Genomic DNA, 22,242 nt, shown 5'->3' with positions numbered 1-22,242 from the left:
TCCCTGCAGTTGAACAAAGTAGCATGCAAGGGAAACTCTTTTGGATGAACTAGCTTTTCATGAAAAAAGGAGGTTTTTATTCAAAGGATTCGGAAATGCATTTCTATCTACCCAACTCGTCCCTGCTTTGAAGTAACGTAGGCCTATCCTAACACAGCTTTTCTGAAGGCCATGAGAGTGGGCAAGGTCCGGATTTCTGGGGGTAGCTCGTTCCAAAGGGTCGGAGCAGCCACAGAGAAGGCTCTCCTCCGAGGAGCCGCCAGCCGACATTGTCTGGCTGACGGCATCTGAAGGAGGCCCACCCTGTGGGATCTCACCGGCCGTTGGGAGGAATGTGGCAGTAGGCGGTCTCGGAGGTACGCTGGCCCTAAGCCATGTAGGGCTTTAAAGGTAATAACCAACACCTTGAATTGCATCAGGAGAACTATAGGTTGCCAGTGCAGCTCGCGGAGGATCGGTGTGACGTGGGTGTACCTAGGTACACCCAATATCTCTCGCGCGGCTGCATTTTGGACTAGTTGCAGTCTCCGAACACTTTTCAAGGGTAGCCCCATGTAGAGCGCGTTGCAGTAATCCAGACTTGAGGTGACTAGGGCGTAAGTGACCGTTTGGAGTGCCTCCCGATCCAAGTAGGGCCGCAATTGATGCACCAGGCGAACCTGGGCAAAGGCCCCCCTGGTCACAGCCGACAAATGATATTCCGGTGTCAGCTGTGAATCCAGGAGGACTCCCAAATTGCGGGCCCTCTCTGAGGGGTGTAAGTTTTCACCCCCCAGGATCAAGGATGGACTATCTGGACTGTCCTTCGGGGGCAACATCCACAGCCACTCAGTCTTGTCGGGCGGACCTATGGCACGCGTGGCCCAAAGTGGCACACAGTGTCATGTCACTTGGCATACACAGCATTACCAATTCCTCTTCCAGGTCTCTGGTGCGCACGCGCGTGAGATGATCAGCTAGCCTCCCTGCATGCAGCAGTGCGGGAAATTGGAAGAGCTGGTCTTCCGTTTTCTGGTGTGAGCAGGCGCACAGGCTAGCTGATCGTCGGGCGTGCATGAGAACCAGTAACCAGAAGACTTGCTGGCTGGTGTGCATGCACATGCTGGAAATCAGAAGTTCATTTTCCAGCGCACGCATGCACCCTGGGCAGCTCCTCTTCCAGGTTGCAGCCCTGAAGGCCCCACATGTGCACTCCCTTTTTGGCCGAAAAGGTTCGCCATCACTTTCCTAGAGACTGACAGGAGCTCTCTCTGTTCTGATATAGGTGTCAGGCCTGCAGTCATATTCCTTTTTAGGATATTTGGCCTGCCACACTCTCTTATTATTTCATTAGTGTGGTAGTTGGGAGGGGGAATAGAAAGGAGTAGAATTGTGGAACGCGTTGTTGTCATTCTTTTCTAGAAGCCCAAGGTCATCTTTTGTCTCTGCACCTCTGCACCCGACCGGAACCAGCTGGGTGGAGATGCCAGCGTGGCCGAAGAAGATTGGACCGTGTGATGGATTTATGGGTGTGGGGATAAGATCATGAACTGGGTGGAATCCCAGGAAGCTTTTAGATTTGGGATTCCGCAGATGTGCCAACATGTCTGTCTTATTAAATTGGAACTTTAAGGATAGCTCTGCCTTGGACTCTGATTTAATTCTGTATGATATTTGGAATGCTGACAATAGGAGATGACCAGGCTGGATCGAGGGAGGGATCAAATGCATCATGAGCCTCAAGTCCCTCATGCAAAGAGATCTGAGTCCAGCCCAGCTTGAATTCCACTGACTCTTATCCATTGCCAATTGGCTTTGACCATTAGTAGATCAGACTTTTGTAGAGAGCATTAAGCACGCAATAAACCTTTATCCATTTGAACCACCTGGAGTCCTGATTTCCTGAATTTGACACTTTTTGGGTACAACGTGTATGGCAAACTGACGGCCAAACCATGAATTGGCACAGCCAAATGTTGAATTCCTCCCCACCCCCCACCTCTGGTGCTATTATCACACAAGGCAGGAAATTGCAAGCTGCCTATTCTATACAGCAAAGAGGTTGGCTCTCAGGATTACATCAGAAATCAAGAGTTTCCCCCAATCCACAAATTAGCATAGCTTTTATATACTTGTAAATACTTTAACCTGGTGGTTCCCTTTAACTTAGAAAATGGTACTGGGGCTTGTTTCTGTTCTTGGGATAGTTGTTATCTTATATCATGTTCTTTTAACTTGTGAAGGTGCCCTGAGACATTTTGGAGTTGAGCAGCCAGAAATTGAAATGAATAAATACATGAAATAATGCCACCAGAACCATTGTAGCCATCATCCTATTTCTATCATCTGCTCACATCACTCATTTTTTTCCGTTTTTTATTAACTTAGTCTCTGCTAAGGAGTACAGAGAACAATTAGTAACACAGCACTAATCCACTCTAAAAGTTCCTAAGATCAAAAGCTGCAACGCAATAATACTATGTTTTCCTTTCGCTTACAGATTCTTGATTTAACCACTGGCAGATCCTTAAACAATAATCCTTCTGTACTTGCAGTACAACTACAGCAAACTAAACAGAACTGTTCCAGTGAGCAATATGACACCAATGGTATCTGTTGTCCCCTTTGTAAGCCTGGTAAGTATTATCATAGGGAAATAAGGAGGGGGGAGATTGATGTCTCTATGAAAAGGTGAGAAGAGTTTGAATTTTTGTGATGGTTTTGCTATTAAGGTGTGCTCTTTTTGGGATGGCTCAGAGAATGCATGAAATTAGTTGAAAGCAGTGGTGGGTTTCAAAAATTGTTCGAACCTACTCTGTGGGTGTGGCCTCCTTTGTAGGAGTGGCTTGCCGCCCATGTGACCGGATGGGAGTGGCTTGCCGCCCATGTGACCGGATATGAAGATGCCGACGACACTTGTCAGAACCACCTTAAATGACCTCACACACAGCACTGGCATGCATAAGAATAGGATGTAAACTTGTTTTTTAAAAGGCGTCTTTGGTTTGCGTTAAAACAACATCAACACACGCAATGTTCTGATTGCACCACAAACACAATAGTCATCCTTATCTTTCACAGAGGCACTGAGTTTTATAAATATGAGCATGATAGTGTAGAATAATCATATCCAAGGACCAGTGGTGGGTTTCAAATAATTTTGGAACCTCTTCTGTAGGTGTGGCCTGCTTTCCGGGTCCACCGGTGGGACCTCTTCTAACCGGTTCGGTAGATTTGACGAACCGGTTCTACCGAATAGGTGCGCACTGGTAGGAACCCACCTCTGATCAGGACCCATCTTCTTTATTACAAAGATCAAAGATCAAATTCAATCCATATACAGTATGCTGCTTTTGCTGAAGAGTTCTTTAGATATGATATGAAACTTCACCGTTTGTGAACAAAATAGTATATTTAATCCTAATTTAAAAAGTGGCATTTACTTTACAGAATTTGCACTGTGAATATTGGAAGTCACTTCTTTGTACTTCTTTCTTTCTGTTTTTCTTTGACTTTTTCTTCCCTTTTCTTCGATTTCTTCTTTCTTCTTCCTGAAAGCAGGTGTGGCCTGCTTTCCGTGTCCACTGGTGGAACCTCTTCTAACCGGTTCAGTAAATTTGACGAACCGGTTCTACAGAATAGGTGCGAACTGATAGTGCACACGCACGGAGCAAAACATTTTGTGCACTGAACTGGCAGTAATTCCGGCAGCAACCCACCCCTGGGCTCCACCCATCACTTTTCTGAAGTTGACCTCTGTTGCATCTATAAGAGCCACGCCCATTACTGACTTAGTTACTGAGGCAGGAAAGGGTTTGGTCAAGCGAGCACAACACAAAGTGTGTTGCAATATTTTTTTATTGCCTCAGGGACTGGAAGAAAGTAGATAGTGACACAGCAATAAGGAAGCTGTGCTTTTTGACTTTTCTACAGTTTCAGGCAGCTCGCAGGAGAAAAAAAACTTTTGAAATAATAACGTAGCCTAAGTTACTTGGTTCACCGACAAAACCGCGCCCGACTAAACCGCGTCGCTGACGTCATCAACAGGACGACAACAGCGCGGAGACAGAAGCACGCTGTAAACCCTAAACCTAAAATTAACGCCTAAACCTAAACCTAACCCCCCTAAACCTAATCCTAAACCTAACCCTAAACCTAACCCTAAACCTAATCCTAACCCTTAACCTAACCCTAAACCTAACCCTAACCCTAACCCTTAACCTAACCCTAAACCTAACCCTAACCCTAACCCTTAACCTAACCCTAACCCTTAACCTAACCCTAAACCTAATCCTTAACCTAACCCTAAACCTAACCCTAAACTTAACCCTTAACCTAACCCTAAACCTAATCGTAACCCTTAACCTAACCCTAACCCTAACCCTAAACCTAACCCTTACCTTAAGTTGAATCGGCTTGCTTCTAAAGCGCTATTTAAAGCGTCCTTCTTTCTCCGTGCTGGCTGTTGTCGCCCTGTTGATGACGTCAGCGACACGCTTTAGTTGGGCGTGGTTTAGTCGAGCGCGGTTTTGACGGGTCACGAAGTTACTTTAAGGACAAAAACTTGGAAATTCAATTTTGGCCATAGCCAAGTTTCTAGTGAAGATCCTGGAGAGCATGTGGTGGCGTCTAGATGGCCTGAAGGCTGAACAGTATCACAGTGTTGTACTTTGCACAATCAAAAGTCTCCCGTGTGGTTTTGATTATGTTAACTAGAGGACTGGCCTTCTTTATGAAAAGAGTTATTTGTTGCCACTCTCTCTTCTCATTCTTTCTCTTTATAGCAGCAAAAGAGAAGCTTCCCCCACCAATATTATCCTGGTGTATTTACTGACTATTAAGGGGTTTCTGCAGGGCATCAGAACATTTGGCTATTCCAGAGAACTGCAGCAGCTCCATAGGTGGCTCAGTGGTTAGGGTGCAGTACTGCAGGCCACTTCAGCTGACTGTTATCTGCAGTTCAGCAGTTCTAACCTCACCGGCTCAAGGTTGACTCAGCCTTCCATCCTTCCGAGGTGGGTGAAATGAGGACCCAGACTGTGGGGGTGATATGCTGACTCTGTAAACTGCTTAGAGAGGGCTGAAAGCCCTATGAAGTGATATATAAGTCTAACTGCTATTGCTATTGCTATTGCTATATCTGTCTTTCTCCTGACCTTTGACTGATATACTACAGGGAAAATGTGTCTCAAAATATTCAAGGTGGCTTACTCAGGGCTTTGATGTCGCAACTGCCATCTTTACTGTCTACCTCCCGCTTCCCCAGTGCTCCTTTATGCTATGGTGTGATGCAGTGGTTAGAGTGCAGTACTTCAGGCTACTTCTGGTTACTGCCGATTAACAGAAATTCAGCAGTGCAAATCTCACCAGGCTCAAGGTTGACTCAGCCCTCCATCCTTCCGAGGTGGGTAAAATGAGGACCCAGAGTGTTAGGGGCAATAGGCTGCCTCCGTAAACTGCTTAGAGGGGGCTGTAAGAGCACTGTGAAGTGTTATATAAGTCTAAGTGCTATTGCTGTGCTATGCATGCATGCAAACTCTCATTCTGACTGAAGGCCGTGTGGCACTGTTTCAGAAGTCACTCTGAACAACCCAACGTGACTACCTATGTCTGTTTATTGTTTATCTTGTTATGGCTATTCCAGTTCATAATTTCTTATACACTGACAAACTTGCCACGGGGCAACTTACTGCAGGACAAGAATAACACTAATATCAAAGAAATGGTGGACTAGAATCATTAAAGAAAGGATGCAAAAGAAGGTACAGAATGAAATGTGAATGATCAAAATTAAAATAATAGTTTATTTATTTTAAATAATTAAATTCAATTGTTAAATTTTCCTGTGTTGAGTTGGCCATGGTGGGTTGGCCGGGCGAGTTAGCCACAGCAAGTTGCCCATAGTGAGTTGCCCACAATGAGTTGCCCACAGCGAGTTGCCTGCAGCAAGTTGTCACATTCCGTCTCCTGACAAGGAAATGGGAGTAGTAAGTAAATGAGAAGATTGTCATGCCCACTTTTCATCCTAGTGGATAAAGTGTCATTCCCATAATCCTTGTCACGGCTCCTTCACTTAATAACCAAGAAAGAAACCACTCAACTCCATTTTGCAGAATTAAGAGTACATTTACTGATTATAAGTGATGAGAAGCTAAGCAAAGCTGGATCTGAGCAAAAGCGCGTGAAAGCATTAGATATCAATACATGAATTCATTCCCCTCCCCTTGGTAACCCCAGTCCATAGTCCAATCGTATATCTCCACAGCTGTCAAGTGGAAGACATCTTCAAAAATCATCATCAGGCTGGTATGCTGGACGGTTCCACCACAAAACCGCGGACGACAAAATCGCGGTCGACGAAAGCTCGTATGTGACGTCATCACAGCGCGATGAAAAAGATCGAAAAATGTAAAAATAAAGCGAAAACCTTACCCTAACCCCCCAAACCTAACCCTAAACCTAACCCTAAACCTAACCCTAAACCTAACCCTAAACCTAACCCTTAACCTAACGAAAAACCTAATGCTAACCCTTAACCTAACGCTAAACGTAACGCTAACGCTCTAAACCTAACCCTAACCCTTAACCTAACCCTAACCCTAACCCTTAACCTAACCCTTACCTTTATGTGAATCGGCTTGCTGTAATTTAATTTTTATTTCAATTTTTCGATCTTTTTCGTCGCGTTGTGATGACGTCACATACGCGATTTCTTCGACCGCGCTTTTGTGGAACGCGGTTTTGACGGGTCACGATGCTGGACAGCTGGCCTTGGCGGGAAACTCCCCTCCTTCCACATGCGCAAACGAATGGTGTGAACAACCCCCAATTAACAGTCCTCCTGTTCAGATTATTTCCCTCACCCAAACACCATGCCCTCCCTCCCCGTTTCAATGGCAGCCGAAAAGCAAGCAGCAAAACAGAGGCTGACAATCCTCTTAAAAGAAAATATATAGGTACATCTTCTTTTGCAAACGTAGTTTAAGTTACGTGGTCAAATAAGATTATAACCAGGAAGCTGTTTAAGCTCCGTGTGTTTCATAAATCTTCTTCCAACGATGTATTCCATTAGATGATTATGCATAGATCCAGATAAGTCAGGAAACCCAAAATGGTCAAGAAGGGAAAACTCCATTTCTCTCCAGATGTTATTTCTTTCAAATGCATATTCTTAAAATGATAACTGGGAAGCCAAACAGTGTATTAGTTTGAGGTATCATTTTCATTTCCCAGAATGCCTCTGGGTCTCAGATTAAACCACAGTAGAGGCATGTTTAGAAAAGGAAAAACATGGACATTTTTTCTAAACAAAACAGACCAGGAAATGAATGAATGAATGAATGAATGAACAACAGGTACATTAAAGAAAGAAACAGAGTCACTAATCCTGGCTGCGCAAGAACAAGCTATCCGCACAAATGCCATTAAGGCCAAAATCGAAAAATCCTCTGATGATGCCAAATGCAGACTTTGCAAAGAAGCTGATGAAACTGTTGATCACATACTCAGCTGCTGTAAAAAAATCGCCCAGACTGATTATAAATTGCGGCACAATTCAGTAGCACAAATGATCCATTGGAATTTGTGCAAAAATTATAATATTAAAACAGCAACAAACTGGTGGGAACATCAGCCTGAAAAAGTCACCGAAAATCAGATGGTCAAGATCTTGTGGGATTTCCGTATACAAACGGACAAAATACTGGCGCATAATACACCAGACATCACACTGGTTGAGAAAAATAAGGTCACAATCATAGACATCGCAATACCAGGTGATAGCAGGGTCGCCGAGAAGGAACACGAAAAAATCGCAAGACACCAGGACTTAAAAATCGAAATTCAACAACTATGGCACAAACCAGCAGTGGTAATTCCAGTGGTAATTGGCACATTGGGTGCTATTCTAAAAGGACTGGAATTACATTTAAAACAGTTAAAAATTGACAAAATCACCATCAGTCAAATGCAAAAAGCCGCACTGCTTGGATCTGCACGCATATTACGAAAATACGTTATGACGTCCTAGGCCCCTGGGTGGGGGCCGACTAGTAACCAATGCCAAATCCGGCGAAACAACTGGCCGCTGTGATACAATTGTATAATAATAATAATAATAATAATCCACTGGGAACATCAGGTACAGAAGGTTTTAGAGAATGAGAAAGTCAAGATCTTGTGGGACTTCAGAATTCAGACTGACAGGCACTTGGCCCACAACACACCTGACATAACAATAATTGAAAAGAAAAAAGTATGGTTCATTAACATTGCAATACCTTACATTGAAGATAAACAGCAAGAAAAAATCACAAAGTACCGGGACTTGCAAATTGAAGTTGAGTGACTGTGGAAAAAGAAATCATGTGTTGTCCCGATTGTAATCGGAGCCCTTGGATCAATACCTAAAGGGCTACCCTCGCTATTTGGAAATTTTAAATTTATCAGACTTGAACATTCTGATTCTACAAAAAAACACCCTACTTGGAGCAGCTTATATCCTCCGACGTTACCTTAACAGTTCCTAGGTCCTTGGTTAGGACTCGAGCTGTTGAGCTACCAACCAGCCCCAAAGGCTGTGAATCTCACCAAAGATTAACCACATAATAATAATAATCAGTTTGCTCACCTGATTTTCCTCATAGGGCTGAAACACATACTATGTAAGCTAATAGCACAGAAGTCCTTTTGATGGACTAGTGGATGGAACAGTCCCATCAATAATAGTACCATTTGTGGTTACCTATGGATTTCACAGTAACTAATCTATGAAAACTCTTATAGGAAGCTCTCAAATGTCTCCCTTGGCCCAAATTTGCCATGTTCCTAATCAGAAGGATTTTACTGGCCTTTTCTGAAACATTTTCTTTTACAGGTTCTGTTGTCAAATCACCAGATTGCACAAGGAATCCTAAAGCCAATTGCAAGCCTTGCACAGAGGGCGAAGATTATATGGACAGTGACAATTATATAACTAAATGCCGACGATGTAGTTTATGTGACACAGTACACGGTATGTATGATCAACAATATTTTATTCAACATCAATGTACGTATTTCCCATGGGAGAAAAGGACGTTTAGTTCATTTGATTACAGAAAGCCTAAGATGTGGCCCTCACAAGCTGCAGAATACCAACAAGGTCCCTATGCAGCAAAATAGATTGTTTATTTATTTATTTGGTCAAGCATGCGGTTGCTTATGATATGGTCCCAAAGGTCTTATTTTTATTTTATTTATTTATTTATTTTATTAGAATTTATAGGCCGCCCTTTTCCCTAAGGGGACTCAGGGCGGCTTACAATCATAGGGAAGGGGGTGAAATGCAAAAACAAACAATATGTGAATAAAATAAAATGATAAAAACACAACTTGCATTCAACACTCAACACTCGGGCGGTCATTTATGTAATGTATAAAGAGTGTGCGTCTAATCAGTGGTGGGTTTCAAAAATTTTTGGAACCTACTCTGTGGGTGTGGCCTCCTTTGTGGGAGTGGCTTGCCGGCCATGTGACCTGGTGGGAGTGGCTTGCCAGCCACGTGTTTTTTCTCTCTCTCTCTCTCTCTTTCTCTCTCTCCTTCCTTTTGTCTCTCTGCGCCCTTTTTTCTTTTTTTCTTTCATCTCTCACTCTTTTTCTTTTTTCTTTTATTTATTTATTTATTTCTTCCTTTCTTTCTCTCTGTGTCAGTCTGTCTGTGTGTGTGTGTGTGTGTGTGTGTGTGTGTGTGTGTGGCAGTGGTGGGTTTCAAAAATTTTTGGAACCTCTTCTGTAGGTGTGGCCTGCTTTCCGGGTCCACTGGTGGAACCTCTTCTAACCGGTTCGGTAGATTTGATGAACCGGTTCTACCTAATAAGTACAAAATGGTAGGAACCCACCTCTGGTCCTAATACACTGCTTTGGGGGACACTATTGTTAACAGGTGCAGGTTTTGATAGAGCGCTCCCTATTTTGACTACCTGTTGCCTGTATGACGGAGCTATCCACCTGTGCAGGGAAATGCCATAAGATTTTAGTTTTAGAAGTAGTTTGTCATGTACCACTGAATCAAAGGCTTGACAGAAGTCTATGTAAATTGCGTCTATTGCTTTACCCTGGTCGAGTTGTGTAGTCCATGTGTTTTTGCAGTGTAGAAGTTGTAGATTACAGGACAATATTTTTCCTGAAACCATATTATTTGTTAGAGAGTAGGCTACTTCAGCTGTTCAAATCTCACCGGCTCAGGGTTGACTCAGCCTTCCATCCTTCCGAGGTGGGTAAAATGAGGACCCGGATTGTTGTTGGGGGCAATATGCTGACTCTGTAAACCACTTAGAGAGGGCTGAAAGCCCTATGAAGCGGTATATAAGTCTAACTGCTATTGCTATTGCTATTGCTATTGCTATTGTAAGGGCATATATTGAGACAAAAGTCAATCATGCTGTGGTCACTGTTGGAAAAGGATTCTTTTGTAGACCATAAATTGAATTGGAACTGTTGCAGAAGATGAGATCAAGGCAGTTGTTGAGTCTAGTGTTGTTATTAACTAGTTAATCTAGCCCCAGGTTAGTAACAGCATTGTGAAGGGTTGCATGTATGGGTTTGGATGTACAATCCTTTATGGTCCAATTAATAAGAGGTACTGTATTTTTCGGACCATAAGACACACCAGTATATAAGACACACCAAGATTTCGAAAAGGTAAGTAAGAAAAACGTTTTTGTCCTCCTCGGCTTCCAGGAGCACTCCGCAAGCTTCAGCGGGGGTGAGGGGAGCAAAAACACCAGCGTTTTTGTGAAAAATGGGCTGTTTTTTGCAAAAATAGAGGCATTTTTGCCTTCCCCCAGCCCTGATAAAGCCTGCAGAGTGCTTCTGGGGGCTGGGGGAAGGCAAAAACGCCTCTGTTTTTGTGAAAAATAGCCAATTTTTTGCAGAAATGGGATGCGGGGGGGGCAGGACTTCAGGGTGTATAAGACCCACAGGAAAAAATTAGAAGAGAGGGCAAAATGGGTAACTAAACTGGAGGTGGTAGAAAAAGCCTTGCAACAGAACCCACTAGACGACAGGAAAAAAGAAGAAATGGCTAGAATTAAGCATGGGATCTCTCTTTTAGACCAGGAGGATGTCGCTCGAAAGCTTAGGGGGATTAAGCAAAACTTTTTTGAGCATGCTAACAAACCGGGTCGCTGGCTCTCTTATAGACTTCGAAAAGAAAGAGAGAGCAGACGTATAGCTCAACTGCAGAATAGTAAAGGGGAATTAGTAGAAACCAAGGGGGAGAAACAGGAAATTATCCAAGGCTTTTTTCAGCAACTATATAGTAGGGAAGAAGTCTCTGAGGTCCAAATTAAGGAATTTTTAGATAACGCAAATCTACCCAAGATCTCAAATGAAGCAAAAGGGGTACTGAACCAAAAGATAACATTAGAGGAACTAGAAAAGGCAGTTAAAAAAATGGGAAACAACAAAACCCCTGGCATGGATGGTTTGCCAGTTGAAATCTATAAATCTTTTTTGGAAATTCTAGGACAAGAGATGATAGCAATATTTAATGCTGTCTTGACGGATTCTATTGCACCGAAATCATGGGCCGAGGCTTATATAACCCTTTTGCCTAAAGTTGGAGCTGACCGTACCCAAATTAAAAACTATAGGCCCATTTCACTTTTGAATGTGGATTATAAAATCTTTGCAGCTATATTGGCAGATAGACTCAAATTTTTCCTTAACAAATTTATACACTCTGATCAGAATGGCTTCCTGCCGTCAAGGCATTTGAAAGACAATGTCAGAATTATTTTGGATGCCTTAGAATATTATGAAGCTCGGCCAGATAAACAAGTGGCCTTTATGTTTCTTGACGCACAAAAGGCTTTTGATCGGGTAAATTGGAATTTTATGTTGTCACAATTAGAAAACATGAAGTTTGGAGAAAGTTTTTTAAATGCAATTCGGGCAATTTATGTACGACAAACCGCGACAATATTGGTAAACGGAGAAGAGGCGGGTGACATTGTGATTGGTAAAGGCACAAGACAAGGATGCCCGCTATCCCCCCTACTGTTTATCCTCACATTAGAACCCCTTCTTAGAATAGTGAGAAGCGATACACAAATTAAAGGGTTACGAGTTAAAGCTCAGGAATTCAAGGTCCAGGCTTTCGCCGATGACCTTGTTTTTATCCTGGAGGACCCTATGGCGTCTGGGATACAACTTTTATGTAAAATAGAGGAGTACGGTAGGATAGCGGGGCTACGTATAAACAAAGAGAAGACAAAATTGTTAATTAAAAATATGACTCTGAACCAGAAAAGGGAAGTACAAAGCCTGTTAGGGATCAACATGGCCCACAAAGTACAATATTTGGGAATTTGGCTGACGGAGAGATGTTCCTCTATCAAGGTAGATAACTATATGAAATTGCTACAACAGGTATCCAAAGATATGACTAATTGGAGTAGCAAACAATTGTCTCTGATGGGCAGAATCGCGACAGTCAAGACATATGTATTACCAAAATTTTTGTTTTTGTTTCAAACGGCACCAACTAAATTGGACAAAATTTTTTTTAAATCCTTGGAGACAATAGTGACACAGTTTATATGGCAAGGCAAGAAAGCACGAATCAAAGCCCAAACCTTACAAAAACGCAGAGAACTGGGAGGCTTCGGAGTACCCAACTGGGAAGCTTACTATAACGCAGCAATCATGACATGGGTGAAAGATTGGGTGATGTTGAATAGAAGGCGCCTATTGGCTATAGAGGGACATGACCTCCCCCAGGGATGGCATGCCTCCCTCTGGCAAGAAAGAGACACCCCCATAGGTACTTCATGGGACATTATATTCGGAAGATTTTGATGGGGGTCTGGGAAAAAATGAGGAAAAAATACTATCTTAGGGTTCCGTGTTGGATGGCACCATTAGAGGCCTTAACGCATCCGAGTTTATTTAACTGGACAAGAAACATAACATATAAAGATATCATGACAGAAGAGGGCAACATAAAAACAAAGATGGAATTAGAGCAACAGGGCAGGAATTTGGAATGGTGGGAATATTTACAGGTTAGAAACAGGTTTAAAAGTGATAAGGCACGTTTCGGGATCTACCCAAACCCTCAGGGGCTAGATAAGATCTTGTTTGGTGGAGACAAAAAAATGTTATCGAAGATCTACCAATTTTTGACCTGCCAAGATACTAATGAAGAGATGGACAAAAGCCTTCTAACAGTATGGGAGAGAAACCTAGGTTATGAAATTGAAATGGGCAAATGGCGGGATCTATGGAGTAAGACCATTAAACTTACAACTTCTACTGCATTCAAAGAAAACATATACAAGATGGTTTATAGGTGGCACTTCCCCCCAACGAGATTAGCTAAGATGTTTCCTGGGTTATCTCCATTGTGTTGGAAATGTGGAAGAAAGGATGGCACATTCTACCATATTTGGTGGTCCTGTACTGAGGCCACGAAATATTGGAAAAGGATTAAAAAATGGTTAAAAGAGGTTACCGGGGCAAACATTGAATGGAGACCTGAGAACCTGTTACTAAGCATCAAACCAGATAACATAAGCAGTTCAATATGGCATTTGAGCCTGCATATAATTGTGGCCGCAAGAATAATCTATGCACAACTTTGGAAATCCACCACTATACCGCCGGAAGATGCTTTAATTAAAAAGATCTACGAATGTGCAGAAATGGACAGAATGACGGGTTGGCTGAGGGACAAAGGAGAAACAGAACATTATCTTAGCTGGAACCTATGGTATATGTGGGCGACTAGGAGAACAGCAGGGACTTAAAATGGGGAAAGTTAACATAGGTACCGTAATAGATCCCTGAATCTTGCAATGAGAAGATGTGGCTTAGAGACCTAATAATGAGGAAAGAAAGAAAAACCGGGCTGTGAATGACTGTCACCGTGGGGGGGGGGAGGAGGGGGGTTGTATGTTTAAAACGGTATTTGTATCTGTATGTTTTACTTTATATTGTTATGTATGACTTGTCTTGCTTATGTCGTTGTATTTATGTCGCTGTATTGTTTTTTCCGTTTTTTTAAAGGTAATAATGTTTAATAAAAATTATATTTAAAAAAAAAAACACACCAATATTTCCACGCTCTTTTGGGGGGGGGGGGTGTCTTATACTCGGAAAAATACAGTAGATTGAGGTCTCCAAAAAAAGAAGGAGGCTGCCCACTTTAGTGGTGAGGTTAGCTCGTTCACATGTTCGAGGTCATAATCAGGGGCTCTGTAACATAGTAAGAAGTGAAATGTGGTATTGTTCTGAATACAACATAAAAACACGTAAGCATGTTTGCATCCTGGTGTATGCTAGCTGGGAGGAAAGAAGTCTCGAGTCACTGAGGTTTGGTGCAGGCTTGAGCATTTTTTAAAAACCCTGCCAATTCTAGAATTGGGGGGCAAGTTGAAAACCACTTTGTTCAAACCCTAGTTTGATGCAGGAAGTTCAGAGTTAGAGGATCTTCATGAGAATTTTTTTCCAACCACAGACCTGTTTTCAAGTAGAGATTGGCTTTATGGGTGATGTGCTTCTGATTTTAAAGTTTCTCTGAATGTTCAGTCAAACATCTACTACTGAAAGATGCAATTTACATGGCCAGTGACAGTGCAAAGAATAACCTTTTGTTCAGTGGTGAGATTCAAAATGTTTTACTAGTGTTTCTGTGGGTGTGGCTTGGTGGGCGTGGCTTGGTGGGCATGCCAGAGGAAGGATACTGTAAAATCTTCATTCCCCCCAATCAGCTGGGACTCGGGAGACAGATAATAGATAGGGACGCGGCCAGTCAGAGGTGGTAAAAAGAGCCGAGGTGGCGCAGTGGTTAAATGCAGCACTGCAGTCTACTTCAGCTGACTGCAGTTCGGCAGTTCGGCAGTTCAAATCTCACCAGCTCAGGGTTGACTCAGCCTTCCATCCTTCCGAGGTGGGTAAAATGAGGACCCAGATTGTTGGGGGCAACATGCTGACTATGTAAACCGCTTAGAGAGGGCTGAAAGCCCTATGAAGCGGTATATAAGTCTAACTGCTATTGCTATTGCTATTCACCGGTTCTCTGAACTATACAAAATTTCTGCTGCCGGTTCTCCAGAACTGGTCAGAACCTGCTGAATACCACCTCTGCTTTTGTCTTTCATTTGAAATTCTCTCATGTGTTGGAAGAACAGCATTATTTTCCTTGAGAGGGTGTCTGGTCTTCAAATTATGGCAGGCAGTTTAAAAATAAGATATTTTTTTTTTAAAAAAATATATTTGAATAACAAAGTGTTTTCATTTATTTTAGGGATGGAGACTGAAACAAATTGTACCATCACCCAGAATGTAAAATGTAGGTGTAGGATTGGTTTCTTTTGCAATTCAACTAAGCCTTGCCGCCACTGTGAGAAATGTGATGAGTAAGTACTAAGCGTGACAAAACTGGATGGGGGTTAACAAGCTTGTACTCAATCCAGACAAGACCGAGTGGCTGTTGTGTTTTCCTCCCAAAAACTTGGTCAATATTCCATCACTCAGGCTGGGGGGTGAAAACCTACGCCCCTCAGACAGGGCTCGCAACTTGGGGGTCCTCCTGAACCCACAGCTGACTTTAGAACACCATTTGTCGGCTGTGACCAGGGGGGCATTTGCCCAGGTTCGCCTGGTGCACCAGTTGTGTCCCTACCTGGACCGGGAGGCACTCGCAACAGTCACTCACGCCCTCGTGACCTCAAGACTGGACTACTGCAATGCACTCTACATGGGGCAGCCCTTGAAGAGTATTCGGAGACTTCAACTCGTCCAGAACGCAGCTGCACGAGCGATTGTGGGTGCACCCCGGTACACCCACGTCACACCTATCCTCCGCGAGCTGCACTGGTTACCGATCAGTCTCCGGATACGCTTCAAGGTGCTAGTCGTCACTTATAAAGCCCTTCATGGTATTGGATCTGGGTACTTGAGAGACCGCCTGCTGCCAATTACCTCCCACAGACCCATTAGATCTCACAGGGTTGGCCTCCTCCGGGTGCCATCTACCAGCCAATGCCACCTGGCTATTACCCGGGAGAGGGCCTTCTCTGTGGCAGCTCCGGCCCTCTGGAATGAACTCCCCGCAGGGATTCGGACCCTCACCTCTCTCCAGGTCTTCCGAAAAGCCGTCAAAACCTGGCTTTGCCGGCAGTCCTGGGGGTGATGAGTTCCCTCCCCTCTCGACATGTATGGTTGTGCGACTGTTGCCTACTTTTATTATGTGTATTTTGTCTTTTATGTTCCCCCTTTTTTTCCCCCTTGAATTGTTCGCCGTCCTGAGTCCTCCCGGAAAAGGGCGGCATACAAATAATAAAATACCATACCATACCAACTAGATACTCATATATTTCAGTGCAGTTGTGACCATTTATCTCTTTTCTCCAGAAATTCAACCTACCTAAAGCTTCACATCTTATACTGATTTATCGCAAACAAGAAGTGCAAGAAGACTTGCATTTCTCAGGCAGAAGGAGGGAGGCCTATAAAACCTTAAAATATTTGGGAGGAAGGGGCAGAAGATTCCTTGGTAGTACCAGTAGCAGACAAGGAAATGGAAATGGGGAGGGGGACTTCTAGTCAATTCTCCAGCTGTCTACAATCATTAGAGGGGGAAAGAGAAAAGGGAAATAGTAAGGAAACTCAGTAGGGACACGGTGGCTCAGTGGCTAAGACGCTGAGCTTTGTCGATCAGAAAGGTTGCCATAGCAATAGCAATAGTTAGACTTATATACCGCTTCATAGGGCTTTCAGCCCTCTCTAAGCGGTTTGCAGAGTCAGCATATTGCCCCCAACAACAATACGGGTCCTCATTTTACCCACCTCGGAAGGATGGAAGGCTGTGTCAACCTTGAGCCGGTGAGATTTGAACCGCCGAACTGCAGGTAACAGTCAGCTGAAGTAGTCTGCAGTATTGCACTCTATCCACAGCGCCACCTCGGCTCTTAAAGTTTTTAAAGCTGGGAAGGCAAAAATGAGCACAGTATATAGTCTTCACTTTCTTTTCCTCTGACATATCTCTCCACACATTGTGGGAGATCATGGGAACCTTCCTTATCAGCAAGCAATTCAATGCACCTCTCACCAATTTGATCCATCAAGGTGAAAGGGACTGTAGAATGCACCAAAATTCAAGAAGGACGAACTTGATCAGATGAAAAGCTTTCTCTGATTGGTCCTCCTCATTGTTATCCACTTTTCTTTTAATCTGCAGGTGTAAAAGTGGCATCATTGCAAAAGAATGCACCCGAACACAAAACACGGTTTGTGGGGAAAAACAAGATAACACAACAGGTAACTATTTATTTGATTAATGAACTACCTTTGATCATGTTGTGGTCCACCGGAGGGTCTGCAGAGCTGGCACCATAGTTGGACAGTGAGGAGGTTGGGGACGCTGTTTTGACTCTGTGCTCCATGTGGCCTTGCCAAGCTAATTGTCAATGAAGTCTTTGGCAGTGCTTCAAGGAAGATAAAGGTGGGTGCTTATCAGCTTTATTCCGAAGGACTTTGGCAGACTTCTGTCGGACTCTTTACAAACTATTTGTGACTCATTACGGGCTGTGAATGAAACATAATTCACAGCCTTTGAAATAAAAAGAGGATTGTTGGGACTAAGCATCTGATTTTACTGTGTCAGGAAGCCTAGGTCAGAACAGATTAATGCTCCAGAAAGGAAGGGATACAAGGGGTAACTAAGGAGCACAGCTTCACAATGGAAGTCCCACCTCTTTTTGTGATCTGTGTGCATCTTTGATTAATGATTGTATCTTTTATCTTGAGTTTGCTTGATCCCTGTTGAAGCCCATGGGAAGAACTGGATTTGAATATATGCAAGGCTATCTTTCAGCCCATTGAGGCTCTAATAGCCAGTCTGTCCAAAACTCTTTCTCTGCCGTTACTTCCTTTCGCTTCATCTACCACTTCATCTGCCACCTTGGCAAGCAAAGGGAACCAGGAAAGTAGTGGAGTCCAAAATCAGTCTGTCTCTAAAATGGAATAATATGGTTGGATCTAATCTTGTGCTGGATTAAGTCTGGTGCTGGATAGGCCTCTGCCAGTTCTGAAGATAGGGTTGCCTTCCAACATGACTTCCCACTCAAGACCCTTGGTATGACCTTAGAGGCAGTTAGGAGAAAGCAGAATTGATCAGTTTAGCAGATTAACAGAGTTGGAAGGGACCTTGTAGATCATCTAGTCCAACCCCCCCCCTCAAGCAGAAGACCCTAAACCATTTCTGACAGATGGCAGTCCAGTCTGTTCTTGAAAGCTTCCAGTGATGAAGCTCCCACGTCTGAATGCAACTTCTGTTCCTTTGGTTGATTGTTCTCACTGTCAGAAAATTCCATATTACCAGGTTGAATCTCTCCTTGTTCAGTTTCCATCCGTTATTCCTTGTCTGGCCTTTAGGTTCTTTGGAGAATAGTTTAACTGTTTAACTGTTTAACTGTTTAACTGTTTATTAAATGTATAGGCCGCCCAATCCCAGAGGATTCCGGGCAGCTTACAGAAACAGAAATTAAGAAAGATTAAAAACAGATAAAACACGACAAATTTAAAAAGAAACAACATGCACCCAATCAAAGTGGGGCTGGACCTCAATCCAGAGGTCAACAGGCCTGCCGGAATAGCCAGGTTTTAATAGCTTTTCGGAAGGCCATGAGAGTGGGTAGGGTCTGGATCTCTGGGGGTAGCTCATTCCATAGGTCCGGAGCGGCAACAGAGAAGGCCCTCCTCCGAGGCGTCGCCAGTCGGCATTGTCCAGCTGATGGCACCCGGAGAAGGCCCATCCTGTGCAATCTTATTGGTCTTAGGGAGGTATGTGGCAGAAGACGGTCTCGTAGATATCCGGGTCCTAAGCCATGTAGGGCTTTAAAGGTGATAACCAGCACCTTGAATCATGCTCGGAGACCAATAGGAAGCCAGTGCAGCTCGCGGAGGATAGGTGTAGTGTGGGTGTACCTAGGTACACCCTAGTATCGCTTGCGCGGCTGCATTCTGGACTAATTGTAGTCTCCGAACACTTTTCAGGGGCAGCCCCATGTAGTTTGACTCCCCTTCTCTCTATGGCAGCCCCTCAAATATTGGAACACTGCTATCATGTATTCCCTAGTCCTTCTCTTCATTAGACTAGCCATGCCAATTCCTTTTGTAACCGTTCATCATATGTTTTAGCCTCCTGTCCCCTAATCATCTTGGTTGCTCTTCTCTGCACTTTTTCTAGAGTCCCAACATCATTTGTATAGTGTGGTTACCAAAACTGGATGCAGTACTCTAGGTTTGGTCTTATTGGGCTTTATAGAGCAGGGACATGCAGTCACTAGAGGCAGGGGAGGCGTGGCCTCACCAGTCATGAGGAAAAGGAAAGAATTTTAAAGAATTTTTAAAAAATAATTAAAGCCAAGGTAGTTGCTACCAGATTCACAGTGACTTGGAACAGTGCTTAGTGTTAACTATAGGAGGAGGCCAGAGAAATAGGGGCCTCCTGTGCATAAGCAATTTTTCACATTTTTAGAGTTAAGCAAGGGTTAACAAGCAAAAAATTCCGTATGCAAAGGAGGCACATGTTCTCTCGCCTCCTGTAGAGAGCATTTTTAGAGACTTTTTAGAGTTCTCTGGGAGCAACTAGCTCAGTCTGACTCAGAGCTCTGGCCTTTCATGAGGGGAGAGTTGAAATCGTCTCTGAAACAGCTGGAAAAGGTGCGTGTGTGGGGAGGGGGCAGGAATTCAAAAAGTTTGATCGGAAGGCAGCAGGGGAAGGGGGGGTATGGCAGAGGAGCTGCTTTCAAGCCTTTGGAAAATATATCCAATCCAACTTCTGTGTTTATGTTTGTTTGAGAGTGAGTGAGAGAGGGATCCAAGTTCTCTGTGTGCGTGTGTCTGTTTGAGAGAGGGGAGAGGGAAGAAGGAGGGGGAGGGAGAAGAAAAAAATGGGAAAACTTATTTTGCAAGGGGGGAAAATGCTGTTGCTTTAAATCGGAACTGAGCATGCCTGGCTGTGGAATTCTGGGAGTTGAAGTCCACAAGTCTAAAAAGTGCCTCACCAGGGCTAAAGCTGACCGCACGTCACTGTTATAGAGTGGTATTAGTCCTTAATCAATGGCTGTGCCGCCTCTTCTCTTTGGACAGAAGGCTGGGACCTTTATCAAGCTTTCCCAGAAGGCATCAAAGCCACTCTTGAATATCAGTAAGCATTGAATAACACTTTGCATAAATAAATATTTATTGAGCTTCAACCCCCATCTCACCTGCCTTTGATTCATCTTCTGACAGTTGCAGAAATCTGCCCCCTTATTAATTTGCCCAATATTCAGCCAGGATGAATTGAATGGAAGCAAACAGTTTTTACCTAGCACTCATTTTTGAAACAATTTTAAATTCATCTTAAGAATTAAATGACTCTTTTCATGAGTTGCTCCCCTCAAAATGGTGACAACCCATATTCATGACGTTCACTCATTTGGATTTCACCAAGTATCTGGATTTTGCAGATACTTGGCCAATGTTTGGAAGAGTCACTGTCAAACTTGGTTCCTCTTCCAAAGAGTTTGAGTATGTCTACAGAGTTTGAGCAACATTATAAATGTCTAGGATGGTGTCCATAAAAGCATCAAAAATTAATTCAACTCAAAAGAGATCTTATCTATAGAGCATGTAGTATTACTACTGTGTGTCTGTTCAGGACATAATTGGGCATCAACATGAGATTAGCAAAAGCTAATGGTTTCAAACCCATAGCATAAAATGGGTAATCAATTATACAGGTAGTCCTTGAGTTACAACCTTGACTTAGCAACTAGTCAAACTTACAACAGCACTGAAAAAAGTGACTTATGACCAGTCCTCGCACTTACATCTATATGAGCTGAGGTGGCGCAGTGGTTAGAGTGCAGTACTGCAGGCTACTTCTGCTGATGACCACCTGCCAATTGTTTGGTAGATGGAATCTCACCAGGCTCAAGGTTGGCTCAGCCTTCCATCCTTCTGGGGTGGGTAAAATGAGGACTCAGATTGTTGGGGGCAAGAGGCTGACTCCTTAAACCGCTTAGAGAGGGCTGTAAAGCACTGTGAAGCGGTATACAAGTCTAAGTGCTATTGCTATTTAATATGCCCACAGTCACATGATCAAAATTTGGGTACTTGGCATTTACTATGGGTATAGCCTCTCGGGTTCACATGATTGCCATCTGTGACTCTCCCAGATGGCTTCCAACAAGCAAAGTCAATGGGTGAAGCCGGATTTGCTTAACGACTTCATGATTCACTTAACAACTTCAGCGTTTTGCTTAATGGTAGCAAAACATAAAACTGAGCACTACTTATTTAACAACCACTTTGCTTAGCAATAGAAATTCTGGCTCCAAATTCTGGCCATAAATCAAGGACTACCTGTATTCTGTTTGATTCTATTTAATTCAAAGGAATGTTTAAAATTCTACCAGGTGTGGTTTCTGTTTCCATTTTTAGCACTACATTTGTTGCTTTGTTTAGCAGAACTGATTCAAAAATCTGCAAATTGACCCATATGGATTGGAAAATATGATGTTATTAAATATTCTTCTTCACAGGTGATTTGTGGTGGCTTTGCTTAATTCTGCCTTTTGTTGCATTGATTGTGGGATCGATTTTATATTGGTACTATCGTAAGTTGATATCACTTTCCTTTAAAAAAATGCATTATAAACTTTACTATTACTTTTTAAAGTATGCAGAGGAACAACTATCTCCCAAAGCTTCCATCCTACATTTAAAATCCAATTGTGTCCTCTTTCAACAATTTTGAAAGTCAAGGTTCTCCTTTGAGATAGAGAAAAATTCTCACCTTGGACAGCAAATTGAAAGGAATCCAAGTAATATTGCCTACTCGCTTTGTCCTAACCTAACTGATTTAAAATTCTGGCCCCTAATGGAATGCATTCAAAATGGGAAGGTTTATCGTGGCAGGATTTGATTCATCTGTCAAACCTACCCGTACTTAATCCTCTAAATGGTAATGATCCTTGGCTCCATTTGTTGAGAAAGGTATAATTTTATTAAGTGTATTGCAGTAGCGCCAGAATTGAGAATCACATGCCAAAATCCCTAAATTCAACATTACCTTCCCTTAATTGCCTCACTTCACTGATCCCCCCCCCCCATGACCAATCAGGTTCAAGCAAGATGTTTTCAGAATGGTCGTTTCAAGCCTTCTTCTCCCAACCAGGTGACTTTGAGGCAGTCTCACAGGGGTGATACAGCTGTTGTGGTCTGCAG

At 43.2% G+C, this 22,242-nt stretch overlaps 1 protein-coding gene across 1 annotated transcript in view; it reads left to right on the top strand.

Annotated features, from left to right (window-relative positions):
- LOC116518794 (tumor necrosis factor receptor superfamily member 6-like) overlaps window positions 1–22,242 on the top strand; it is a 31,282-nt gene that overhangs the window by 1,907 nt on the left and 7,133 nt on the right. The window contains exons 2-6 of the mRNA XM_032232325.1: window positions 2,480–2,615; window positions 8,855–8,992; window positions 15,269–15,380; window positions 17,204–17,283; window positions 21,558–21,632. Of these exons, the coding sequence (XP_032088216.1) occupies window positions 2,480–2,615; window positions 8,855–8,992; window positions 15,269–15,380; window positions 17,204–17,283; window positions 21,558–21,632 (541 nt within the window). The remainder of the gene's footprint in view (window positions 1–2,479; window positions 2,616–8,854; window positions 8,993–15,268; window positions 15,381–17,203; window positions 17,284–21,557; window positions 21,633–22,242) is intronic.

The sequence above is a fragment of the Thamnophis elegans genome, chromosome 15 (assembly GCF_009769535.1).
Source record: "Thamnophis elegans isolate rThaEle1 chromosome 15, rThaEle1.pri, whole genome shotgun sequence".
Taxonomy (NCBI): domain Eukaryota; kingdom Metazoa; phylum Chordata; class Lepidosauria; order Squamata; family Colubridae; genus Thamnophis; species Thamnophis elegans.
The sequence above is the reverse complement of the archived record's forward strand: the minus strand, read 5'-3'. Positions and strand labels throughout refer to the sequence as shown.